This window comes from Chaetomium strumarium (genome assembly GCF_033439665.1).
Source record: "Chaetomium strumarium strain CBS 333.67 chromosome Unknown B0T15scaffold_1, whole genome shotgun sequence".
Lineage (NCBI taxonomy): Eukaryota > Fungi > Ascomycota > Sordariomycetes > Sordariales > Chaetomiaceae > Chaetomium > Chaetomium strumarium.
The window spans coordinates 3,971,928-3,996,159 of record NW_026944429.1 but is presented as its reverse complement, the minus strand read 5'-3'; the positions used below and the strand labels follow the sequence as shown (position 1 = coordinate 3,996,159).

Below are 24,232 nucleotides of genomic sequence, written 5' to 3'. Positions count from 1 at the left end.
ACAATACCGGGGGCCTTTAGTTCGGTGTGTCCATGGCCCCTAAAGAAATAACCCAGAAAAGCCTTCGTAGAATACATAAACCGCATCTCCTCTAGAGCTCGTCGTGCGTCTCCTTAGCAGCCTCCGAGGAAGTCTCAGTAGCAGCCTCGGTGGACGAAGACTCTTCAGCACCCTCTGAGGGTGCGGCCTTGTACTTGCCGTTCTCGGAGATGAACTTGACGAGGTCCTCAACAGTGCGCGAGCCAGAGTAGGTAACGGCCTTGTCCTTCGCACCAGCCGGGTACAGCTTGATGGTGGGGAAGCCCTGGATCTCATCGGGCACGTCGTTCGCAGTAGCATCAACCTTGGCAATGACAACCTTGTCCTTGAACTCGCTCTTGGCATACAGGGCGCCGAGCTCCTCGTACTTGGGAGCCAGAGCCTTGCAGTGGCCGCACCACGGCGCGTAGAACTCAATCAGGACATCCTTGCTGTCGTCAAGGACGATATCGTTGTAGTTCTTGGCAACGACAACGGTGACAGGGCCCTCCTGGGTCTCAGGGATGGGCTCGGACTTGATGCTGGGCTCAATCTTGCCGGCAACGAAGTCATCAACGAAAGCCTTGATGGCTTCGAGGGTGATCTCCTTGTCCTGGTCAAAGGGGAACTTCTGGTTCTTGGCGACCTCCTGGATGGCGAAGGCGGGGAACTTGTCGGTCTTGAGGTTGAGGTTGCCGGCATGGGCGCCAAAGGCCTTGGCATCAATGGTACCGAAGTTGATGACGCCGCGCTGCGCCTCCGCGACGGGCTTGAGCTTGTCGCTGAGCTCCTTGCGCTCCTCGGCAGTCTCTGCGAAGATGTAGGCAAGAGGGATGCCAGCCGACATGTAGTCGGAGTATGTCTCGGGGCCAACCTCGCCAATAAGGGGGGTGGCAGCCGTCTTGGCGAATTTCTCAATCGCCTCGCCGTCGAACTTCTCTGAGAAGACAGACTTGCCCTCATCGAAGTCCTTGTAGAGGACGACGGCGGGAGCCTTGACGCCCTCGGCCTCCGCTAGGGCGGCGTCGGTGCTAGCACCGAAGGGGTAGTTGTCGCGGAGCTTCTCAGCGACCTGGGTGAAAACCTCGTTGGAGGCCTTGTCGGAGGCATCAAGGTAGGCGACAAGTACGACCTTGTCGGCCTTCTTGAACTCCTCCAGAGTATCCTTGGTTACCTCGGACACAGCGGGGAGGGACTGCTTGACCATGTAGGAAGTAATTCTGTGAAATGTATTAGAGGCGGCTCGTATCGGGGGGCTGACCGGGAAACATACGCAGCAGCCTTGCGCTGGCCCTTGTAGGGAGAGACGTTGTCAAGGCCGCGGAAGACCTTGAGGGTCGGGTAGCCCTCAACGCCATGTTGTTGGCAGAGGTCCGTCTCCTCTGTGCAGTCCACCTTGGCCAACTTGATGTTCTTTTCTTTGAGCGAGGTCGCAGCCTCCTCGTACTCCGGGGCGAGGGCCTTGCAGTGGCCGCACCAAGGGGCGAAGACTATCGGAAGCAAATGTCAGGATGGTGGCACTGGCGGCTATACGGTCCATGACTTACACTCAGCGAGGACAAGGTCATTAGACTTGACAAAGTCGTCAAAGGTGTCCTTCTTCAGCTGGACGACATCGGACGCAGTGGCAACTGCCGCCGCAGCGAGCAGGCCGAGAGCGATCCTCTGAGCCGTATGCATGTTATCCTATCTGTTGGAAAGCGCGTGAGCCGGCTGCCGAGTGGGAATATTGCGATTGCGGTACACAGAACAAGTCCTGTCCCGTGTGCAGCTGAAGGTTAAGGGAGCGGGGAGCGGGACTGGCGGTGACACGGGGGCGGCAGCTTACTCTGGACTACTCAAAGGCAGAAAAGGACAGGTGGAAGAAGGAATTGCGGAGGCCAAACAACTGAATTCCAAACGATACCCAGGAGGTATGTGGATAGGCCCCTTTTGTAGAGAGAAAAGAGGGATAGGTGTATAGGGATGTCCCAAGAAACCGTGGGCACAATGTGTTTGCGGCTACTTGTATCTTGGGGTCGTCAATTACCAAGCTGCATCCAGGGTCGAGAGAACAGGTGTCTTTTCCACAGGCGCAGCGTTTAGCCAGGCTTGGCGGCCAATTACCGTTGCTGAAACGGGCAGAAAAGGTGGGGTGTCTCAGCTGAGGCGAGGGTGGATTACTGTTGAGCATAGTATGGAGGTTGGGGGGCGAATATGTCAGGGACCTGAGTGCAAAACTCCCGCCATGAAGGGAAGATGTATTACCTTTGGGTACTAGTACTTGACAGAACCCCCAAAGAATCCGAGGCTTGCTGTAGTTACAGACACATCGGAAAGACAATGTCCAGAAATGGGTTTTAATAATCCTTCAGCCCCAAGCGGAGTACAAGACAAAGAAAGCACACTGTGTAAAGTCACTGTGTAATCGCCCCTCAGCGGTGCGGCTGTCACTTTGAACCCCACATTGGGGAAGCACCGCCTGGTCGGATCCAGGTACGGATCTCTTGCAAGCCTACAAGTACGGCGAGTCCGAGCCACCATCGTATCCTGTCGAGCCTGTTCACTACGTGACAGATCTGATGGTCAATGCGAGCAAAGCAGAAGGCCACATATACCAGTCGGCGATGGCACACTTCCAAAGGACACCTCCGCTCGGGCAATGTGTCCGTGCCCGAATGAGCTTCAAGGGACATGACGGTCCGTAATCCGTACACAGTAGCGGTTTCCATTTAAGGGTACCGGTACTGTACTGTACCTTCCTATGCGGGACTCACTGCGACCCTGCTTTTCCGATACTGTACTATCAGAAGTTATGTCCCCGGGTTCCTTCTGCGAGAGTTCAACAGCCGAACACCTCAGTCAAGGGAGTCGGGACCATACCATGTGCCATGGGCCCAATGCAGCTTCCCTGCTAGGCGTTCTCAGGTCCTAGCTATCGACATTCTTAGGGATAGAAACGAGAACTTAACTAGGCCACCACATTTACACAATATGCAGTTTGCCTTAACTTAAGCCCGGCCTCTGTTTGTTGATCGGTGGAGGCTAACGCATGTCACGCTGTCGACACTGAGTCTCAGCGGTCTCCCCGTAGTCGTGTTCATGGACAATGAAGGCCTCAGCGGTGGGACGAGCAGTCAGTCACGGGGCTCTCTGTCGGAGCCCCGTAACCGAAGACCACACTCAGAGGACCAGCGGAAACTCATTCGTTGCCACAACGGTACAGTTGAAGAGCATGTTCGGGAAGACCACCGAGACGGAAGATCGTTCTCCAAGTGCCGGACCCTCACCGACGGGGATAGGATATCTCGATTTCACGGATGGCTGGGAAAGACTCTCACCGTCCTATAACAGGACGTCAGGAACCATATCGCCGTCTGATTCCAACAGTACGTCATTGGGCTACAGTCTCTTCGGCCCCCCTACCCAGAGACGGTCTTATTCGATGACCACCTGCAGCTCCAGACCTCCGCCTTCTCACCGACCAGTTGGAACTTCTCGTTCCGACCGAGAGCGGTCTGGATCCGATACTTCGAGAATTCAGCTGACCAGAGAGTCTGATAACGCCGACCGGGCGGACATCCCTGACTAGGAATGGGGGATAGGCCCTCAAGATCCGAACCAGAACAACTTTGTGCCTACGTCAGGCCTCAACAGTGAGAGGCTTTGTTGTCTCACAGACTTGTCTACGGCGACCGTTTTGCCGGCAATCGAAGCAGTATCATGGACGTATCGTCGAGAGGCGACTCCCGTACCTCAGGACAAAGGCGCCAGAGTCCGAGCACACAGGAGGAAGGCCGCAGTCTCCGAGATTCCGCTTTCTGCCTTGTTCGACCCCAACCTAACCCTATCGCAATGCTCGGGTGCCGACCCGGCCAGCACTCAGATAAACGGCCAATATCACATCGACAAGGGCAAGAGTGACAGCCATTTAAGACACCATATCCTCCTGGAGGGCACTGATGAAGAGGAGCTGCGCAGGACCTCTCCGCGAAGCTCGACATTGCTATCCGAGCGCCTCTCCTCTAAGTCGGAAGGACATAGTCTCCCAAACAGTGAGCCGGTCGTCGGGCCTGGAGCCATCGAATCGCCCAACAGGAAACTCCGGCTGAGAGTTTCTAGGAGCGCACTAGCCAAGGCGCGGCAACAGGCGGGCGCAAAGTCACGGACCTCTTTTGGTCATCGCAGCTCAGGCTCGGCGGACGACCCCGATCGCTCGGTCATTGCGACTCCCTCACCGGTCCCTTCAACAACCGAAACCGCACCAAGCAAGCAACGACGGGGGCGTGGAGGAGGGTATCTCGCCAGACCCTCTGCTACACCAGAGTCGCGTCCATCTTCAGACCTCGCCGCCATACCTAGCGAGATCGAAGCTTTATTCTACGCCACCGGTAGCCGCGTCAACGGCAAAGCGCTCCTGCGGCTGAAGAAGCGCTTTCCGGACCTGGGCGCTCGCCTCGCTGAGATGCAGCTACAGTCGGTAGAGCCGCTAGCCGGAGTTGCGGGCGATGATGAACGTGCCAGACAGGCGGCCTTTCCTGGGGAAGCAGCGCGCCACGAGCAAAGCCATCCGCTGCGCAAGAAACGACTCAGGGGCCAGATATCCAGGTGGATGAAAAATGCCAGGCAAGCGGTCACTGGTGGTAGGGCGTCAAAGGGTTGGCGAACATGAGGTTTCAGTCTTCGAGAGAATCAACTTGAAAACAGGGAAGGGACAGGCTTGGATTCGGCTGATAGTGAACAAAGATGATACGAAGTGGAAGCCTAGGGAGAAGGGTGCTTCTCGCGGTCTGGCGCTATCACAGTTCGCTCACTTTGCTTAGGATACAGTTAACTACAGATGGGTATGGCTTAAATCAGCAACCAGTAAAAGTCTTGTAACGCTTTCATCCTTGCGTCTTACGTCCCTCTGTTGTGTCCAACCTCTTTACACCACAGCTCCTCACATGCAAGAACCATCATCACTCCCACACGTCGTCATCCGAACCGTCGCCCTCACGGAACGCGCCTCCCTAAAACACCCCTCCACCAATGATGAACAGCCTCTCCTCCTCCCTCTTGGCCCACTGTATGATCCTATTCGCTCCCTGCGCCATAGCAGCGCGCGAGACATTCGGCCCAGCCACGCAATAAAACTCGAAGATGGGCGTGATCCACGCCAGACTGGCTGCGTCCTGGCTCACGGCATGCAGGACCTTCAGATGGGCGTGCTTCGCATGCATGGAGGCGTGGAGCTCGTGATACAGGGTCATCAATCGGCGGCGGGTAAGCAGCTTCTCTGGGCCGGATGGTTCTGCCGCGGTTGGTTCAGCGGAGGACATGCAGAACTGCACGTTTGCGCGGGATTTGTAGAGGAAATGCGAGACTTGCGCGCCAGGAGCGATGGACTGTATCCTGGGACGGCCCTCGCGGGCAGCAGAGCGGATGAGGGAGAGATGGCCGGATTTGGTGAGCTGCGCGGCGAGCTTGTCGCGCATTTCTTGGAGGTCGTAGAAGGACTCTTTGTCCGGGGAGATCAGGATTATGGCAATTTCCTCTTCGTCCTCTACGTTATTGCTCGCGCGGTCGCTGTTGTTCTCGTTGGTGCTGTTGTTGGATGATCCTTCATGGGTTTGCTGGGCCGTCTCGCCAACGAAAGCTGCGTCGGGCCTGCCATCAAAGAAGCTCACATACATGTAAAGATAGCCGCTGTTGTTGAAGGCCGGGAGACAGAGGGGGATCCAGCTCTCTCCACCGCCCGACTTGATGCTGCCTGATTCGAAGAGCATGTTGAAGATCAGTTGGAGATCGCTCGGATGTAAAGAGTGCTTCCGCGGCCGAATGACGCTGACCAGCTTCCCGCCAGCGACAATGAGCCCGTACAGCAGCTTTTCGCTGCGACTTTTGAGGAAGACGTTGTTTATTGCGAGGCGCTGCGACTTTCTTAACCTGAGGCACTCAAGCGCACCAAGAAGTGTAGATGGGGAGCCCTTGGTAAAGCTGTCGGCTAGTGAGGAGAGCAGCAACTCGGTTCCCTCGAGGGGCTTCCGAAGGTTAGTGGACGGGCGATGCGCGAAGATGTTCTTGAGCGTTGGGAGGGTCAAGGTGGACAATATCTGCATGTACAAAGCCTCCAGCTGACTCCTGAGCTGGGAATCGCTCTCACCCAGCCTGCTGATGGCTACAAAATACAGCGGCCCTTCAATGGCGATCACAAACCGCGCGTTGCCGGCTGTGAACCCTAGGAGCGGGTTGTTGGCGCCTTCGTAGAACGAGATAATGGTTTGTATGACGCCCATGTAGGAATTAACGAGGCTCAAATCACCATGCCGGCTGTAGATGGGCTTCCCGGCAGATGACAGAATCATGTAGTGCTTCATCTTGGACTTCCAGATGGCCAGCCTGACATCGTCGGTGGTGTCATTGGGGATCTCGTCGAACTCCCTTTCAAATCCAGCGAGATCACCCGGAGCGCCAAGCTCGATGCTCTCAAACGGCTGGACCGTCTCGCTCTGTGACCTCAGCATATTCCAGGCGCGGCTCTTCCGATTAAGCCCGCCCGCAACCAGGCTGGCGAGGTCTCCATGGGCCCGCAGAGTGGGAGCAAAACTCATGATGCTCATGGAATCGGCAATGTCGCCCACAGGCGTCACATATCCGCTGACAGTTGGGCCGGAGGTGGCTTGCGCCGCACTGGTAGAAAAGGTGCCGCGAGAGCCGTCGGGGAACGACAGGGTGGAGATGTCGATGGAAGAGACGGCCGTTGTGGGCTTCGCTTGAGCGGGCGCAACCTGCGCAGGGCCCTCGCCCGACGGATTTCGACGGGGCGGAAGCGGCGGGGGCGGCGGGGATGACGATGGAGAGGTCACCTTGGACGCGCCGTCATCGTTGGTCTCAGCTTCCGCTTGCCGGGCCATTGTAGATACACCGCCTCGTGGTTCGACTCGCGCATTGTCTGGGATTGCCGGAGATAAGACGTATCAAGCTTCCTCCTCTGTGCGTCTGAGATGGCGATGTTCCATGTCGATTGGGGGCCGGGTGCGGGCTTCTTGACGACTGCAAGTGGTTTGCTTGCGAAACGCCGCGTGACGGAAAGTGAATGAACGGGCGCGGCCGATGACGACAGCCTGGGGAGCGATAAGATAGCGAGTTCAGCCTTGCCCATCCCCTGGAGACAGGGGTGAGCTAGCGGTGCGGGAACCAATCACCGAGCATCGTTGGCATTGAATAGCGGGACCTTGCAGGCAGTAGTACTGTGCCAATAGCGATGGCCCAGGTGCCTCTTGAACACCCTTCCCGTCATTCAACGTCGCTTGAGCTTCAACTCGGAAAACGGGCCGTCCCCCGGATACACACCGACGTACGGCATCCGAAGCCCGGAATCCGCACCGGCAATGCCCTGGGACGACAAAAGCATACCGGGAAACCTCCTGATTAGCCATGGCGCTTGACCCTGGTCGCCGTTCAGCCTCGCCTGACAGCTCTGGCCGCGACTCGCCCGTGCCCCGACAGTGGAGGAACCAGCTGGGGAGCGGTACGTCCTATCTTATTTTTGGTTACTTTATTTCGCAGATGGTTTGCTGACCACTTGAATGGCACTCCAGAGGATGTGCCACCAAAGGACAAGCATTACCGCAAATACGCTAGCGGCGTTGAGAGAGCCCTGGCGCTGTTCGACACCGCGCTACAAGAATGGGCGGACTACATATCCTTCTTGAACCGCCTCCTCAAGGTGCGCTTTTCGGACCTATGACACTCCACTGCGCAGCGTGGCTCTAATTCAGGAACTAGGCCCTCCAAGCTCGACCGTCGTCCATCTCTGTTATTCCCGCCAAGGCAACCGTCGCAAAGCGATTGTCACAATGTCTGAACCCCTCGCTCCCTTCCGGCGTCCACCAGAAGACCCTCGAGGTCTATAGCTACATCTTCTCCGTCATCGGGAAAGATGGCCTGTCGCGGGACCTGCCTCTCTACTTCCCGGGCCTTGCCTCCGTCTTGTCGTTCGCTTCGCTCACTGTGCGCGCCCCCTTCCTCGATCTCATCGAGCGCTACTTCCTCGACCTCGATCCGCGGTCATTGCGACCGGCCATGAAATCTGTCGTGCTTGCACTGTTGCCGGGGCTTGAGGAGGAAACCAGCGAGGATTTCGATCGCACGCTCAAGCTGATCGAGCGCTTCAAGGCCACCATTCGTCCTCCCGGAAGCGATGAGATCACCGAGGCGCACTCCACCGGCGACGACTTCTTCTGGCAGTGCTTCTTCCTAGCTTCCATTACTGGGCACAGCCGGAGAACAGGCGCACTGGCCTACCTCTTGCGTTCGCTCCCACGCCTGGGTCATGCCCTGCAGCCAGAGTCGGCTAGCGCATCCGATACAGAGACCTCTTCGAAGCTGTCCCAGCTGGTCACAACGCCAGAGCCTGGCTTGCTCATCCGTTGCTTTGCTGCCGGGCTTGCTGATGATCAGCTTCTCATCCAGCGTGGCTATCTGGATCTCCTCGTCACCCACCTTCCGTTGCACTCTGAGGTACTGCAGAGTAAAGCAAAGGCCGGCGACTTGGAGCTTCTTCTGAGGGCAGCCGTTGGGGTGACTGTGCGACGAGACATGAGCCTCAACAGGCGACTGTGGTCCTGGCTGCTCGGGCCTGAGCCGCCAGCGTCCGCTGAACACGATGGCGCGCCGGACTCCCCAACTCCAGCCTCCTCGACTCACGCCCATGGTTACTTCTCCTCAAGGACGATTTATTTTGAGGAGTTCGGCTTGCAACCTCTGACGCGTGCACTCCTCGCCATGATCAAGTCCGATGGAGATGCCAACCCTGCGGAGCGAGCGCGACCCTACCGCATGTGCCTGTCCTTGATGGACAGATGGGAGATTGGTGGCCTTGTCGTGCCCGAGCTCTTCCTCCCCATCGTGGACAGCGTGAGGGAATTCAAGACGAAGGCGGCCAGCAAAGCCGAGTTCACGGAGGTTCTTCGGAGCGCCAGCGTCTTCTTCGATGGCGTCGAGAGTGGCTTGATCTACGGCGAAATACTCGCCCTCATGGCGCAGGCTATCGGTCCTGGCGGCCTTTCCGCTGCCGAGCGCAGAGCAAAGCTCGATTTGGTTAGGTTCATTCTAACAAACTTCAACGTCAGGGAAGAGGAGATGATCACTATCCACGCCCCCCTTACCGTTCTCTCCATCCTGTGCATGATGGAGCAGGCAAGGGGCCAGATCAAGCTCGGAGATGCACCGCCCTGGCTGGATTCCCATTTATCAGAGACGGTCCTGAGCATCGGCGCAAGCTTGCTCGAGCTGGTCCCTGAGCGGGCCTTTCTATCAGACACGGCGAGCAAATCTGCTCCTCCGGTCGAATCAAGAGACCTCGCGGACTCACCAAGCACCGAGCTGCTGGAGAGGATCAAGGCCTTCTACGTTAGCGACCAAGGCAGCTTGGACGCAGCGTCACCTCCTTTATCCCCACAGAACCTGGCTGGGCTTCTGCTACGGAAGGCATGCAGTCTCAACTGCTCGTCTCTGATGCGAAGAGAGCCAGGACCCGAGGCGGCCGTGAAAAGCAAGATCCTCATTCTGCTATTATCCAAGGTTCCCGAGAGGTTACCATTTGACCCGAAGCCACTCCTTGCCGCGCTTCATGACTCCCTCTCTTCCGACACACCGATACCGTTTAGCACCTACTCTTCAATCCTCTCTCTCTCATCACACCTGTACTCGGCGAACAGGATCACATCCCTTGAGCTCTCAGACCTTGTCGACCCGCTTGTGCGGCGTGCCTGGGCATTCCTCTCGGCATCCGAGCCGAAGTACCACGTAGAGACGGTCCGCAGCCTCTGGCTCCTCCAGAGCGCGCTTACCCCGTCAAACAGGGATGTGGAGGCTGCCATTTGCGCCCTGATGCTCCATGACGACACTACCGGCACCTTTGCCCAGCGCCCTGCCGATGCTGGGCGCAGTTTCTGTGTTCTCTGGACGCATACCCTGCAGGACAACCCTTCGGGGGCAGAGCGGAGGGGACCGAAGACCACTAACGGCGAGGTCAAGGCTCCGCTGCGTCTCGCGGGAATGGACCATTACGAAGTCATGCTAACCCGGCCTGTGTTCCTGATGCTGGATGCACTCGCCGACGAAAGGACGCAGCTGTTCATGACGGTCAAGACTTGGCTCAACAGTCTCGTCGGAATCGACAAGTGAGCAGGCCAGGATCCTCTGTCCCTCTACTCAACTAACCGGGGATGCGCAGGCTGTTCGGCATCTTCATCACAAAATTCACCGAGCTACCATTCCTTATGCGGGGACAAGAGGTCACGTCAAGCTCCGGAGACCATGGCGAGAATGATGACCTCGATCTGGCCCTGTACTATGTCCGCTCCCTTTCCAGCGTCCTGCGTTGGGTGCCCGAACCAGCCTGGGGGGTTCTCGCGAAGAGGTCTGTCCGATCGGATGCTTGCTATCCGCCGCTGTCAGAAATCAGTAAGCCCTGCTCGTCCACGTTTCTCTGTCTTTATAGCTAACATGCGAAGCTGGGACGGATGCCGACATCACGCTCCAGGAATTCTTCGTCCATGTCTGCTTGCAATGCATAGCGTATGGGAAGTTCTCGGGGGAAAGATGTTCCAGATTTCACCGCGCAGCCTTGACTCTCCTCCACCAAATCCTCCTGAACCCATTCGCCGAGCAGCTGGCAAAACTGCATCTTGAGAATAACTTGATCGACAAACTCCAGCAGTCCCTCCACGGTCCCGATCCCTACGTCCAGGTCCTCCTCCTGGATGTCGTCTATGCCTCCCTCAAACTCCGCGAGCTGGTCCCCGTGGAACGGCCTACTTCGCCCAGTCGCGAGAAGCGTATAGGGAATCTTGAAGCGGCAAGGAGCTCCCGTGTGTCGCTAACAGGCGAGAGGCACATGGTTATGCAGCCGCCTCCTCCGACATTGCTCAAGTGCATCCTCGCTGGGCTCAGCTCGCCTAGCAGCCGGCCTGTGCTGGACAGCTGGATCAGCTTCCTCTCCGAATGCTTGCCGCTATACGCAGAATCCGTCTTCCAGGTCTTGATCCCGCTCGTCGAGACGTTCTGCGGCCAAATCGACGCAACCTTCACCGCCCTCCGCCGCTTGTTCCGTACTACCGACCAGAATCTGTCTTCGCACGGTGCAGGCGGGCCCGAAACCACGCTGATCTCTCTCCTGAACGGTCTGGAGCAGGTACTGGCCAACGGGCACGACAGGCTACTGGCTGAAGAGGCCAGAGCCCAGGTTGTCAAGAGCCCCGACCAACCGCAAGGCTTCTTCGGCAACATGGTGTCGGGCGTGTTCTCGTCTGACGCCCCCCAGACCCGCAGCGCCACGGCCAACGACAGGCTCACCGTCCTGCTGGCTTTCCAGGATGCCGTGCGCATCTGCTTCACCATCTGGTCGTGGGGTCAAGGAAGCGACGCGGCAGGGCAGGACGCCACGTCGGGCGCATCGCTCAACTACACGTCCCTGCGCATGAGGAACCGGGCGAGGAGATTGCTGGAGCATCTTTTCGCCGCCGAGACGCTCGAGTGCCTGGAGACGGCGATTGGGATATGGCGCGCTGCACTCGATAGTGCGGACCAGTCCAAGGCCGCCGAGGTGTTCCATCTGCTCCCTGCGCTGGACGGGTCGCGGCCGAAGCATACTATTCCGGCGCTGTTCAACGCCATCTATAGCCGGACGAATCCCGGAGCGCTTGACCCGTCGCGGAGGTCGACGCTTACCATCGAGCTGCAGGATACGGACCTGGTGATCTTCCTGGTAGACTACACACGGTCGCTGGAGGATGATACCATGGACGAGATCTGGCAGGACTGCACGGCTTTCCTGAAGGACCTGCTTGGTAACCCATTCCCACATCGCCAGACGCTGCCGAGCTTGCTCGAGTTCGCAGCGATTCTGGGCGAGAAAGTGGACAATACCAACTTCGGGGAGCAGCGGAAGATGCGCCGAGAACTGGCGGTAAGTGGTTTCCCAGAGCCGGCCGGCTGAGTAAGTGAAAGGAAGGCTAACCACTGTTCTGTAGGACTTGTTCTTGCGCCTGCTCACGGCGATCTTCACCACTCGTCCAACCAGCTTCGATATCTCAGCATCGTCCAACATTTCCGAGAAGCGGCCCAGTGAGCAGCCTCGGCAATCCTCCGTCAGACTACCCAGTGAGCGAGCCGACGACATTGTTGGCATCTTATCCACCATCGTGCCCAATCTACCAAAGATCCTGGTTGAAAACGACCGCATTCTCACGGCCGCCACGGCCATCTCGACAAACGTCATTGGTCCAGCCCTCCGGTCCAAGTCATTCCCTGACACCGTCTCCAAGACCATGCTCGTCCTCCTCCAAGATCTGGCCCGACTGCCCAACAACCAAAAGTCCTGGAAGAAGGACATCTCCGACGCCTTCAACGACTCCCGCTTCTTCGGCGCCAGCCTCGCGCTGGTCCACTCCGGCTGGCTGCCCCTCCTCAAGCAATGGACAGTGGCCGACAAGGAGCGCATGCCCGAGCTCGTCTCCCGGCTCACGCCGCCCGCAACGGCAGGCATCGTCTTCGGCGTCGGCGCCACCTCGGCGCGCCTCGAAGCAGACCGCAAAACCCAGCTCAACCTCCGCCGCATGGCCACGCTGATCCTGGCCTGCGGGGCGGACGCCTTTGTGGCCGACCTCCCCGCCATAGTCGAAAAGACCACGGAGCTGCTCACAGCGACAGCCACCTCCTCGCCCTCGTCCACCACCCGCGCCGAGGTCTACATGCTCCTGCGGGCGCTGGTCCTGCGCACCAGTCCCGTGCACCTGGCGCCGCTCTGGCCCGTGGTCAATGCCGAACTACACACGGCCATCGCGTCGATCGTCGCGCCCGACCACTCGCCGCCCGCCGACACGTACGGCAACGCATCCGTCCTGCAGGCGTGCAAGCTGCTCGACCTGCTGGTATGTGTCGCGCCCGACGAGTTCCAGCTGCACGAGTGGCTGTTTGTCACGGATACTATTGATGCCGTGTACCGGGGCCAGTCCCTTGTGGGTGATGGCGGGTACCAGCCCGTCGCATTGGTCGACGAGGTCTGTGAGGAGTTGAATGCCGCGTTGAACCAGCAAGGTTCGACGAATGAAGTCGCTGTGGCGGTAGGAGCAGGAGGGCCGTCTACGTCGACGCATAGACGGCCGCTTCTTGGCATGCCCGGGGGGATAAGTGATGATGTTTCGATGGAAAGGAAGGATGAGTTGGTCGCTAAGGTGCTCAGGCCGTTCTTTGCACAGCTGAGCATCTATGCTTTTGAGTCGACGTATGCGATGGCGCCCGTGGACTGGGAGGCATGTGTGGCGGCGCTGGTGAGGGATGTGTTTGATGAGAGGAGTATCGTCAGGGCGCTGTAGCGTTTTGCGGCGGTGCCTGCACAATACCGTAGATAATAGATGGAAAGGAAATACCGGCTGCCTTTCTGTTTTAAGGGGGTTTGGTTTTGATTGCTGGTGAGATGGGATTGCTCATTCTTCTTCCGCTGGTATGTACGCCACCATGGCCTTGCTGGCGCCTTCGACGCAGTACTGCACCACCTCGATCCGCTCGCCATCCGGCGCCAGCTTCGCAATCTGTCTCAGATCGCTCGTCCGCGGCAGATACAGCGCGTGCTCCATCGGCCGGCAGGCATTGTGCAGCGTCTCGAGGTTGTACGGCTCCATGGTGCCGAGGTCGAACACCTCGTCCCAGCGGTAATCCACGCCGCCCCACGGCGGCGAGGCGAAGAGCACCGTCTTGGACGTGTCGATCTGCAGCGACGGGTCCACGTCCTCCTTCCCCGCCCCGTCGCCTTTCAGACGCGCGAGGTACTCGAGGCTGTCGCCGTGCACCCAGGTGATGGCGTCGGCCACGCCGTAGACGGCCGCGTTGTTCTGCGCGCACGCGAGCGTGGCCGCGTCCTTCTCGATCGCGATCACCCGGTCCCACTTCTCCGAGAGGGCGAAGGCGATCGTGTTGCCGCCCGCCCCGGCGAACAGGTCGATGATGGTGTCCTTGCGCGGGTGGGAGTGCTTGTGTGAGGTGATGTCTTTGGCTACCTTGCTTGAGACGGTGTCAGTGGGTTAAGTGAAGTGGTGAGGAGGAGGAGGGGAGCGAAATTTTACATACGTGGCTACCGGCTCGGGGGTCACGCCGAACCAGGCATCGTTTGTGAGGTAGATGCCGTAGTCGTAGAAGTTGAAGATGGTGTAGCGCTGGTGCCAGTACCTGGGTAGGGGGAAGTCAGCATGTGTTGAAGAGGTGAAATGAAATGCAGTGGAAGAATTAGGTTGTAGTTTACTTTTGAAGCTCCCGTGGGACTTCCTGGATGTCATCATAGTGATGGCACTCCTCAGTGAGAGGCAGTGTGCCCTCAACCGGCTGGAGCATCATGAGGAGGTAGGAACTGAACACTAGAAAGAATTGAAAGAGATACTAGATGGATACAATTTGCTGGAAGCTGGGAAGCCTCCTTTTGTGCCGGTATTTGAGACTACTACCTAATGGTTGAAGAATGAATGGATGTATAGAATAATTCACATGTCTATCGAAGTTGGCGGTGTCGAGGTACAATACGGTACTGTACGGTACGGATTACCGGTCGGCACAGTCCGAGTAATTGTCTCGACCGCCAAGACCAAGGGTTATTAGCGATCCAACGGCCCACCATTCTCGCGGGGTGCTTGGACCTTGAGAGCTTGGCTCGAGCTTGGGTTACGGGAAGCTTTGACACATGCAACAATCTCGACACTTCAATACACGTCCTCCTCGACTTGCAAGTCAACACACAGTACCCGTAGAACCAGACACTAAGAAAGGATAGAATGTTTAACGCACTCAACCGGTTCATATCGCGCCTTGATGGCGACCCAGCGCCGGCCGCCAGGGCGAACCGCGGGGCATTTGGGTTCCAGGTGCTGCGCAACGCCAACCTGCAGCTCGCGATTGAGCCCTGGTTCGACTTCGTGGTTGGCATCAACGGGCGTATGATTGTATGGACGCGAGGTGGTCCCCATACGCGATCGCAAAAGCTGACACGTCGGATCAGGACGACTCGGACCCTGTACTGTTCGCCCAGGAGGTGCGCAATTGCGCTGGCGGATCTGTCATGCTCGGCCTCTGGAGCGCAAAGGTGAGTTGCCGCTGGCCCAACCCCTGAGCACCTAGTCGGCGATCTCACATACCTCGCTACTATAACAGGGTCAGCGAACGCGAGCGCTGCACATCCCCGTACCCGCCGACACCGCGTCACTCGGTCTCACGCTGCAATGGACGCCGCTCTCGGTCGTCTCGAACATCTGGCATGTCCTCGACGTGCCCGCCAACTCCCCCGCCGACGTCGCCGGCCTGCTCCCCTACAGCGACTACATCTTGGGCACCCCGGAGGGCGTGCTGCATGGAGAAGGTGGTCTGAGCGAGCTAGTTGAGGACCACATCGGCCGCCCGCTGCGCCTGTACGTCTACAACAACGAGTACAACGTCACGCGCGAGGTCACCATTCAGCCCAGCCGCGACTGGGGCGGTGAGGGCGCTCTGGGATGCGTACTGGGCTACGGGGCGCTGCACAGACTACCAGCACCGCTGAGCGAGCCGGTGCATGGGCCTGGAGAGACCATGTTTGACGGGGACACTGCTGCTACCGGTGCTCACGCCGGATTTGTTCCAGCGGATAGAGTTGCGTCGCCTAGTGGTTTTGTTCCGACATCTGCAGCGACGCCGCCTCCTCCTCCTCCTCCGTCATCGTCAGCAGACTTCCTGGTGCCAGCACAGATGGCGGACACGCAAGCAGCGCCGGTTAGCGCACCGCCAAGGAGCAAAAAGAAGGAAAGGCCTCACCATGGAGCGCCGAATCTTATGGATGACTACTTCAAAGAGCAGGAGAAGAAGAGCAGGGAACTGGACAATGCGCCGAGTCGGACAAGCTCGCCATTGCCGCCGCCGCCCAAGGGAGGCCCCCCGAGGGCAGCGCCACCCAGAGTTGGAAGCGTACCACCGAAAGAAGAAGGGGGAGACTGAGCAGCTAGACAGTCGAAGTCTGAATTCCATAAACCGTTTTCTCTGGCGAAGTCGCTTTTAGAGGTCACACCACGAACTCCAGTCAAATCTGATACAGTCCCAAAAAGAATATAGCGTAAACCAGCCCCAATTACACAAATCAGATACGTCTCCGCCGATGACGGCCTTTCTCCCGAGGCACCGCCGGCCTAATTGATGAAGTTAACGCAGAAAAAGTGCAAGATCAGACTGCACACGACGTAGTCGGCGAAGGCACTGTCCAAGGTTTCAGTTCTGTCCATCTTCCACGCAAGGAACAGTCGAAAGCCAACTCACCGTTCGGGCGATACGGAAGGGAAATCGCCCTTGTTCGCCTCGGTCGTCTGGATACGCAACGAAGCTACCGAAGGTAAAGCCACCGTCATCAGCAACTGCCTATGTCCCTCCCTTTCTTTGGATATCCCGCCCCAGGGTGAGGTGTAGGCAAAACTCACCAGTCAAAACGAACTGCCCCACCGTCGCCGCGAACCCGGACAAGAAGGCATTAAACGGCTGTCCCAATCCCATCAGCAACTCCATTCATTCTCTTCTCCTTATTTCCCCGGTACTAGTTAAGTCTAAAGAAGAAGACGTACGTAGTTCCCCGCGAGAATGCAGTACAAGAACTGCAGCGCCCCCACCGCCACCAGGAAGGCCATGAAGGCGTCCAGCAGCTTGGTCCGCTGCGGCGTCGTGTCCAGGTAGTGTGTGAGCACGTTGCTCACGATCTTGTCCCATGACTGGGTGCTGCCGGCGTGGGTGGTCTTGGCGATCGCGGATTTCGGCACGGCAACGGGCGCGGAGGATGGTGGTGCTGTTGCTGCCGCGGAGGGGGCTGCTGCTATTGATGAGGTGGTGGTGGAGGAGTGAGCTGCGGCGTTCCTTTGCTTGGGCGCCATTTTTCCTGGCCTTGGCTCTTCGTTCGTACTGATTGATCGCTCCGGGCTATCCGTGGACGGGGAATTGGGTCGTCGTTCGTGAAATTGGTTGCTGTTGCGCTCAGTTGATAGTGGTGGGCGTTTCGATGCTCCGGAGCTGATGCGGCCACGAAGCTGCAATTGACAGTGCTGTTGCATTGATCCCTGTCCTGTGGGGCTCGGAGCACGACCCACCGCAAGGGGTTGCTGTGCGGGCTGTGGAGCTCTTCACGATCTCAAGGAGATAGACCCTAACCCTTGCTTGGCTCTTTCCACTAAACATGCCACTGCAATGGCCAAGCAACACCACAGTTGTACTTCAAACTTGGCAGTTAGCCTCATCAAAGCTGCGAATCATCACGCATGATCGCCAACAATGCCTCCTGTGACATCATATGTAAATAGCTCGATATAACGGTCGGTTGTCGCTATGTTTTGTGGAATCTTGCCGTGTCGTCTACACATCCCGATCATCTGATCACGAAGCCGCCTTACCCATTCGACGACGTGGGAAACATGGCTCAGCCTTCATCCTGGGATCACAACATCCGTCCCTTCCTGAGATGGCGATACATTCCCATCTTGGCGGGTCTGACATATGTACTCTACCGTTCTCTTAATTCGTTGCCCCTTTTTTCGCATCCTCTGCCCCAACACACAGGACCGTATGCAGTCGGCGCCGTCGACATCGAAGCTCCCGTCTCCCAAGCACGCATAACCTACCCGGCGCGCTTCAAGGACACCAAGGAGGATGTCTTTGAGCTGCAGACCGTGCTCTTTACCCTGTACTATCCAGCCGACCACCGAACTACGGACCACGCTCACGCACGAAGACACACCTGGATCCCCGAGCCGCTGTCGCTGAGGGCCCAGGGCTATGCCAAAGCCGCGCATATCAATAACTGGCTCACGGACACGCTCTTCGCGGGCGCCCTCCGCGCCCTGGCAGGGAGCGTTACCATCCCGGCTGCCGTCGATGTCCCCTTGAGCAGCCAGGCTTCTCCCGGGCCGGGGCCCTCGTCCGCAACCGATTCCCCGCGACACGGAGATGACCAAGACAGCGGCCAAAAGGTCCTGGCAAGTCGCGAGGAAGAACAGCGCGGATTCCCCGTCATCGTCTTCTCGCACGGCACTACTTCCAGTCGCAGGGATTATTCGCACTACGCCGGGGAGCTAGCCGCCAGGGGTTACGTCGTCGCTATGCTAGAGCACCGTGACGGCTCCTGTCCCGGCTCGGTCATCAAGGCCAGGGGCCAGCGCGACCGGAAGCGGCTGATCTTTGATGTATCCGAGGTCGAATCGCTCGACGGTGCGGAGCTGTCCGTCGAAGACTTCCACTCGGCGCAGCTCAACTTCCGCGAAGCCGAGATCGAGGAGGCCGTCCGGGTCATCAGAATGATCAATTCCGGCCACGGCACCGACGTGTTCAACCAGAACCCGCGCGGCGAAGGCTCGCACCTTGCCAAGTGGGCCGGCCGTCTGAACACGGACGGCATGATCATCGCAGGTCACAGCTACGGCGCGACGGGCGCGCTGCAGGCCCTCAGGAACTGGCCCAACGACAAGCTGCCCTTCAAGGGGGCCATCATCCTCGATCCAGGGAAGCAGAGCGGACCGCTGAACAGGGACATCAACGTCCCCGTGTTGGTCGTCCACAGCAACTCGTGGAGCAGCAAGACGAGCATCTTCTACGGCCGCGCGCACTTCGACACGGTCGAGGGGATCGTCACGGACAACAACGGTCGCGGCAACCCGTCGTGGTTCATGACTTCCCTGGGGACCTCGCACCCTTCGGTGACGGACGCGCCGCTGATCGAGCCGTTCCTCCTGAGCTTCACCACCGGCGCGACCATCAATGTGTACCAGGGGCTCAGGCAGTACGTGCACGTCGCCGAGGACTTTTTGCTGTTCCTTGCCGACGGCACCAAGCGCGGCTTGCTCGCGGAGAAGGCCGAGTTCCCCAAGTATGATCCGGGCACTGTCTTGGGCATGTGGAAGCCGGGCCAGGGTGGCAACGATACGCAGCAGGATGAGTGGTTCGACTGGCGGAGCTACTGGCAGATTCACGTTTCTCCTGTTTCCTGAGTCGGTGTTCGTGTTACTTCGATTTGCATGCGTACCTTGACAAAATACATCACTTATTATGTTGGCCCCTTTATCGTCAACTGATCCGGGATTATTGAGATTGAATTTTGAGAGCGAGACCAACTCCGTTGTGTATGCGAACTACTACATTACGTGACAACCAACATCACCCCTGCCATTGTTCTTCTAGAGAAGCTTCTGTGCTTTGCCTTCCCTTCTCTTCAGCTCGCATACCAAACACCGAATGGCCTGACTTCATCTTCATCCTGGGCCTCTGCCGTAGCAAGCTCGGTCGTTCATTTGGGCAGATACCAACTATGAAGGCTTGCGTTCGGCTTCCAGAGACCTCCTGTGCCCTGCTCCAAGAGACTACCAAGCGTTAGGCTGATCTGAAGGTTCCCTCCCTCAACTGCAGGTGTTCTCTTAGTTAGAAAAGGATCACAACCCCGCGGGATTACCGGCCAGCTTCGGCCTCCCATTCGGCTGGCCTGTGTTGTTGTCTGACGGTGACTTGTATCTGGCTGTGGCAAGCTGCCGCAGGGTTCTGCCGGTAGCTGCGGGGGCCGCCGCGGTGTTCGGTCCCGCTTGCGGTTTAGTAGAGTTACCCGTCGAGGAAGAAGTGCTGCCGCCACCCGAGACGTTGCTGCTATGATGATGGCCTGCTGAATGGCTCTGGGCCGGAGCGGCTTTCTTGTGCTCGCCGAGCTTGAGGACTACCTTTGGTGACCGAGCTCGCGGATTGGCCTTCTCCCGCACGTGCTCCATTTCGAGGTGCTGCTGGTAGCTCAAATCACCGGCGGCAACGGCCTCCCCGACGAAATCGAGGGGCAATTGGAATACTGTGCAGGCACACATTAGCATATTTTCACAAGCTGCAACGTGCAAAGCAGAAGGCTCCTTGGACTCACCATTCGGGATGATCCCACCGAAGCTTGGAGCCTTGACTTGTCGCGCGCGCCCCGAAGTCTCGAGCCACAGCATTCCAGCCTGGCGGTCGCGAAGGGCATGGCACGGCGCTTCGAGGTTCTTGATGAATCCTCCAAGCACACGATACTCCCAGATGCAGCCTGGGTCAAGGCCTTTGGGGCCTTCAATCGGCACTTCCGGTCTCACCAGGGTGCGCAGGAAGCAGGTTACCATTCCGCGCGCTATGGCAATGCCGAAGAGTAACAGGAAGCGATCGTATGCTTCCCGGTGCGCCGCAGTGTTTCCCGCCTTGGCCATAACCATAGACTCAATCGCCTTTGCGGTAACGCAAGGGTAAGTTATCTGCGCAGAACAGGATTCTCACTCCTATGTATAGGGATGGTCTGGGACTGGAATAATAAGGGCACTTACAAACTTGTTGAGAAACATAACGCCCGCGTCGCTGGGTTGCCAGCGATCCCTCCCCCTAGCCGCCCACTTGCTGGACGGTTCAAACCAGCCTAGACACGGCTTGCTGTTGTTCAACTGCACCTTCACAAACTCCATGTTGAGCCGGCACCACCAAGCCATGGTCCAATCCGACATTTTGCTGGCAGATTGATGAAAAAGGGCAAACCGCGAGTCCAGGTCCTTCACGGCCTCCTTGCCCATCTCGGTCAGGCACTGAGCGTCGTCGACGCGAAGCAGGGCGAAGGCAAGCTTGATGCAGGCGGCAACCGCCCTGTAGCGAGGGTCCCTGGAGGGGACATTTTCCACCAGGTGTGGGTTGGCGAGGGGATCGTCACCCTCATTTAGCAGGCGAAAGGAGATGGTGTCGTCTGCCTCCGAGTTGCTACTTCCCGCAGTGGTACTACTCTTGGACCGTTGCCCAGCGCTGCCTTGTGCAGGCTTCGCTGACTTCGGTGTGCTTGCCATGGCTTGGGCAGGGATAAGACGGGCTGAGTGAGCACGACAAGGAGAAGATTGTGCCAGCACAATCTGGGTCGGGGGTTAGACGGATGTCGGCGCTTGTCCATCCCCAGTGAGAAGCCTGCGTTACACGAAGTGCGAGATTACTTATATCCATTCGACCTCGCGACAAGGCAGCTATGATTCCCCATCAGTCCGGGATGTGGTTGACCAGATGGACGAAGGGTGAGGCCTCGGGTTGACACGGGCTGAGGCCACATCTCAGACGGGAGACATGAGAGAGTCCAGACCGCACCCGAAATCGGCCGTATATAACAATCCATCCATGCCAGCGCAATAGACACTCGCTCCCGGCGTAGTTGGAAGCTCTGGCTGGCACTTATTCTTTGGGGGCGGGGGTGGCCGACCGCGCTGGTTGATACTCAGCCCAGAGCGGCCAAGAAGTCAAGTTGAAAGAATGCAAGGATAGGGACGGCGTCATCAATCCGAACATTCTTCGAGACCCAGGATGATCGACGAGGGGATTTCTTTGGGAGGTAGGACCTACATCCAGATCAGCAACTTGAAGAGACACAGTGGTTTTGCTGGAAATGGTCCAGGCGCGGCTGGCTCGATCCTTGGTGGCCGAGGGCGTGAAACCACTCTCAAGCGAGCTCACCCATTGGCATCGTCGGCGCGGCCTAGGGCGTGAAACCGAGCGGGCCGGTCCGGGTCCTGGCTGAATTAGGGATCGACTGTTATCGCTCTCGCAACATTATCAACGACGCGCCAATCTGTATGCTGCGTATGGCAGGAAGTGCATGTTGGCTGCATGTTTGGCTGCATGTCAGCTGCATGTCAGCTGCACCTCGAGCGGGGTTGTTGGCAGATTGGCATCACTGCCAGCCAGCGGCGTTCGGAAGGTGACTCCGTTCTGGGCGCGTGCGGGTTAGGGTTAACTACGTACGAGTGCTGCACCATCATGAATTCATGATCGACTCTCATCGCTCCTGCTGTGATGAACACAACTCAATCACTTTTGTGGTTATCATCTTCGACTCCCCAGACACCGGAATCTACCGCTTTATTCCGCCCGCCAGTCACATTCAAATTCTACTAGTAGAACCATCTGGGGTCATCATGGCATCCATACTGGAAGTACGCACCGTCCAATCTCAAAGTACACAGCGCTTGCATGCCAGGCCGGTCAGTTCTGAAATTGACATGCTATGTTTAGGCTCTCCAACCACATCCCGAAGACCGCCTCCATCTGCGCTTGCATCGTGCGCGGTCTGTGATTCTGACAAGTCAGGAGTGAGTGCATCTCGATATATGCGGTACTACTACCTATCCTGGAGTGTGTCGTTGTCGTTGGTGTGTGCTCAACCAACCGGTCAAACTGCTGCACCACACCCTATCCTCTCTATTTCTGTCATGATCCTCCATCCATGCATGCATTTGCTTAATCTCATCGTGTGAGCGCACCTATGCGACGTCAAGATGAGGCATCACCATAAGCCAATAATCATTTCATCTCATCTCCTTCATGATATCCCGAGACTTACCACATAATACATTCGATCTCTCATTTCTCCGCTCAACATGCCACTTAACTACATCCCCGGAAACATAAAAAATAAAATAAAACTGAAAATAATAACAAAAGAGAAACAGACTCGTAGAAATCCGCGCCGCCCAACGAACCTTCGAAGGCGCGTACATGCGCACGGCCCTCTCCCAGTTCTCCTTCGCCCTGGTCGTGCTCAAGATCTTCACCTCCGAGTTCTACCCCATCGGCGCCCTGCTGGCCTGCTACGGCGCCGCCGTCCTGCTGGTGGCCATCTACCGGCGCTACGAGGGCAACAGGCAGTTCTTCGACGCCGAGGAGGAGAGCGAGACGGCCTTTTCCTCCTCCTCTTCTGCGTCAGAAAGGGAAAGGGAGAGAGAAGGCAGAAGAAGGAGTCTCTACGAGAGGACGCGTGGCAGGGGTAGTAGCAGGGGTAGGCAGATGGTGGTGAAGAAGAAGTTCAGGACGAGCGGGAATAGTGTGGGACTGCTGGTTGGGCTGAGTCTGGTCAGCTACGGTGCGTTGGTGGTGTTGGTGTGGCAGTTGGACGGGTGATGCTGTGTTGCTGGATTAGCTTCCGGCTTTCTCATTTTATCAGGTTTCTAATTTCTTTACAAGTCCAAGTCTGCTTCTCGTTTCCTGGTTGCTCATCAAGTACGGTAGGCATGGCAACACACAAAGTTCTTTACAGTTCTAGGTAGTTCTGATCCAACCAGGAGCGTGAGGGTCTGCTGTCATCAGACCTGAGGCCCAATCGTTACCCACGTGCTACCCCAATTCCATTCCCTCCATCGTGGAATTATTAAGCAAGTACGCTGCCTCATTGCATGGTGTAAACATCCCTTATTAGCGCCGTGACGACTTCGAGTGACGCCGGAAGCGTTTCCTCGTCGGCATGAAACCCCCCAGCCAGCGACGCTCCCTGCCCGAGATGGTAGGTAGCATACATGCATCACACGTCACCTTGTCGGCGTAAGTGATTCCAACAAACATTGATGACTACCTCCATCCCGCGGAGTTAATCGGGCGTCAACCAAGCCTATAAGTTGAACGCCCACCGCCCTGCATGCATACTACATACAATATGTATGTCAGGTCAAGCTAAGAACTTATTAGGTAGGTACCTTATGTAGTTACTCACCAGCCAACATGCGCGCGTGCAGAATAGGCAGCCAACTAGCGGCACGGATGCACCCCTTTTGAGTGCGGATTGCGCCCCTAGTGGCGGACGCGGAATAGTCAGGAGGCGATGCATGTCTCGGCGCGGCTATATGTGGATGGCTGGGGGGGAGGGGACGGGAAGGGTAGGATGGCTGTGGGGATTGCGGGGAATATCCGAGTCGATCCTACACGGTATAGATAAGGTACGGGCGCCTTATTTTACCTAGTATGTATTGTACAGTAGGTGGCCGGGCTCTTGGTTTCTTGGTTGCGTGGCGGGTTTACTCTGGTCTATTGTTGGTCGTCTGGTATGTACATTGGCGAACCATCCTCATGCCGCCAGTAGACCTGATATAGATGATCCAGTCTGCAGATCTGACACGGGGCCTCATCTTTGGAGCTGATTGCCTTGCCAACAATCCCACTGCCAAGTGTTCGTTGAGTAAGCTGCGGAGTGTAACACACATGAAACATAACTTTCTCTTCAGATCCAAATACTGCTGACGGCGGTGTCAGCTCAACCAACAGAACAGTGCACTCACTGCTGCCCTCCATATCTCGCCAACTAAAACCTCGACGCGAGGCCACTCATCTAGTACGTAGCATTCCCTGGAATGGAAACAGACGGAGTTCAAATAAGCTCGAACAGAATACACGTCGTGGTACCAGT

General features: G+C 57.5%; 10 protein-coding genes across 10 annotated transcripts; 5 read left to right on the top strand and 5 right to left on the bottom strand.

Annotated features, from left to right (window-relative positions):
- Positions 1-91: 91 nt before the first annotated feature.
- On the bottom strand, positions 92-1,698 carry B0T15DRAFT_386382 (thioredoxin-like domain-containing protein; the record flags this gene model as incomplete). Its single annotated transcript, XM_062864321.1, has 3 exons — positions 92-1,238; positions 1,292-1,508; positions 1,566-1,698. The coding sequence occupies 3 exons, from the start codon at positions 1,696-1,698 to the stop codon at positions 92-94; spliced, it is 1,497 nt and encodes a 498-aa protein (XP_062726325.1).
- Positions 1,699-3,106: 1,408 nt separating this feature from the next.
- Positions 3,107-4,839, top strand: B0T15DRAFT_547244 (uncharacterized protein; the record flags this gene model as incomplete). Its single annotated transcript, XM_062870173.1, has 2 exons — positions 3,107-3,386; positions 3,678-4,839. 2 exons carry the CDS (start codon positions 3,107-3,109, stop codon positions 4,667-4,669), a joined length of 1,272 nt encoding a protein of 423 aa, XP_062726324.1. The 3' UTR covers positions 4,670-4,839.
- B0T15DRAFT_41552 (trafficking protein Mon1-domain-containing protein) lies at positions 4,840-7,074 on the bottom strand. The gene has a single exon (XM_062865462.1). It carries the CDS (start codon positions 6,891-6,893, stop codon positions 5,010-5,012), a length of 1,884 nt encoding a protein of 627 aa, XP_062726323.1. The 5' UTR covers positions 6,894-7,074; the 3' UTR covers positions 4,840-5,009.
- Positions 7,075-7,273: 199 nt separating this feature from the next.
- B0T15DRAFT_41535 (Dopey, N-terminal-domain-containing protein) lies at positions 7,274-13,417 on the top strand. Its single transcript, XM_062865457.1, has 6 exons — positions 7,274-7,510; positions 7,581-7,708; positions 7,768-10,166; positions 10,220-10,449; positions 10,500-11,953; positions 12,018-13,417. The coding sequence occupies exons 1-6, from the start codon at positions 7,417-7,419 to the stop codon at positions 13,359-13,361; spliced, it is 5,649 nt and encodes a 1,882-aa protein (XP_062726322.1). The 5' UTR covers positions 7,274-7,416; the 3' UTR covers positions 13,362-13,417.
- On the bottom strand, positions 13,067-14,543 carry B0T15DRAFT_41523 (RNA cap guanine-N2 methyltransferase-domain-containing protein). The gene is made up of 3 exons (XM_062865455.1): positions 14,285-14,543; positions 14,113-14,211; positions 13,067-14,046 (listed from the first exon to the last, which is right to left on the bottom strand). The coding sequence occupies exons 1-3, from the start codon at positions 14,374-14,376 to the stop codon at positions 13,473-13,475; spliced, it is 765 nt and encodes a 254-aa protein (XP_062726321.1). The 5' UTR covers positions 14,377-14,543; the 3' UTR covers positions 13,067-13,472.
- Positions 14,544-14,807: 264 nt separating this feature from the next.
- Positions 14,808-15,999, top strand: B0T15DRAFT_507207 (GRASP55/65 PDZ-like domain-containing protein; the record flags this gene model as incomplete). Its single annotated transcript, XM_062867633.1, has 3 exons — positions 14,808-14,975; positions 15,032-15,115; positions 15,184-15,999. The coding sequence occupies 3 exons, from the start codon at positions 14,808-14,810 to the stop codon at positions 15,997-15,999; spliced, it is 1,068 nt and encodes a 355-aa protein (XP_062726320.1).
- A 188-nt stretch (positions 16,000-16,187) lies between these two features.
- Positions 16,188-16,916, bottom strand: B0T15DRAFT_387706 (DAD family protein; the record flags this gene model as incomplete). The annotated part of the gene is made up of 4 exons (XM_062864402.1): positions 16,188-16,254; positions 16,315-16,378; positions 16,473-16,530; positions 16,614-16,916. 4 exons carry the CDS (start codon positions 16,914-16,916, stop codon positions 16,188-16,190), a joined length of 492 nt encoding a protein of 163 aa, XP_062726319.1.
- Positions 16,917-17,234: 318 nt separating this feature from the next.
- Positions 17,235-19,093, top strand: B0T15DRAFT_518766. Its single transcript, XM_062868388.1, has one exon. It carries the CDS (start codon positions 17,451-17,453, stop codon positions 19,017-19,019), a length of 1,569 nt encoding a protein of 522 aa, XP_062726318.1. The 5' UTR covers positions 17,235-17,450; the 3' UTR covers positions 19,020-19,093.
- Positions 19,094-19,238: 145 nt separating this feature from the next.
- Positions 19,239-21,219, bottom strand: B0T15DRAFT_41460 (uncharacterized protein). Its single transcript, XM_062865445.1, has 3 exons — positions 20,358-21,219; positions 19,928-20,261; positions 19,239-19,858 (listed from the first exon to the last, which is right to left on the bottom strand). The coding sequence occupies exons 1-3, from the start codon at positions 20,859-20,861 to the stop codon at positions 19,458-19,460; spliced, it is 1,239 nt and encodes a 412-aa protein (XP_062726317.1). The 5' UTR covers positions 20,862-21,219; the 3' UTR covers positions 19,239-19,457.
- Positions 21,220-21,974: 755 nt separating this feature from the next.
- B0T15DRAFT_547240 (uncharacterized protein) lies at positions 21,975-23,460 on the top strand (the record flags this gene model as incomplete). Its single annotated transcript, XM_062870172.1, has 5 exons — positions 21,975-21,992; positions 22,072-22,148; positions 22,193-22,208; positions 22,501-22,918; positions 22,976-23,460. 5 exons carry the CDS (start codon positions 21,975-21,977, stop codon positions 23,005-23,007), a joined length of 561 nt encoding a protein of 186 aa, XP_062726316.1. The 3' UTR covers positions 23,008-23,460.
- Positions 23,461-24,232: the final 772 nt, after the last annotated feature.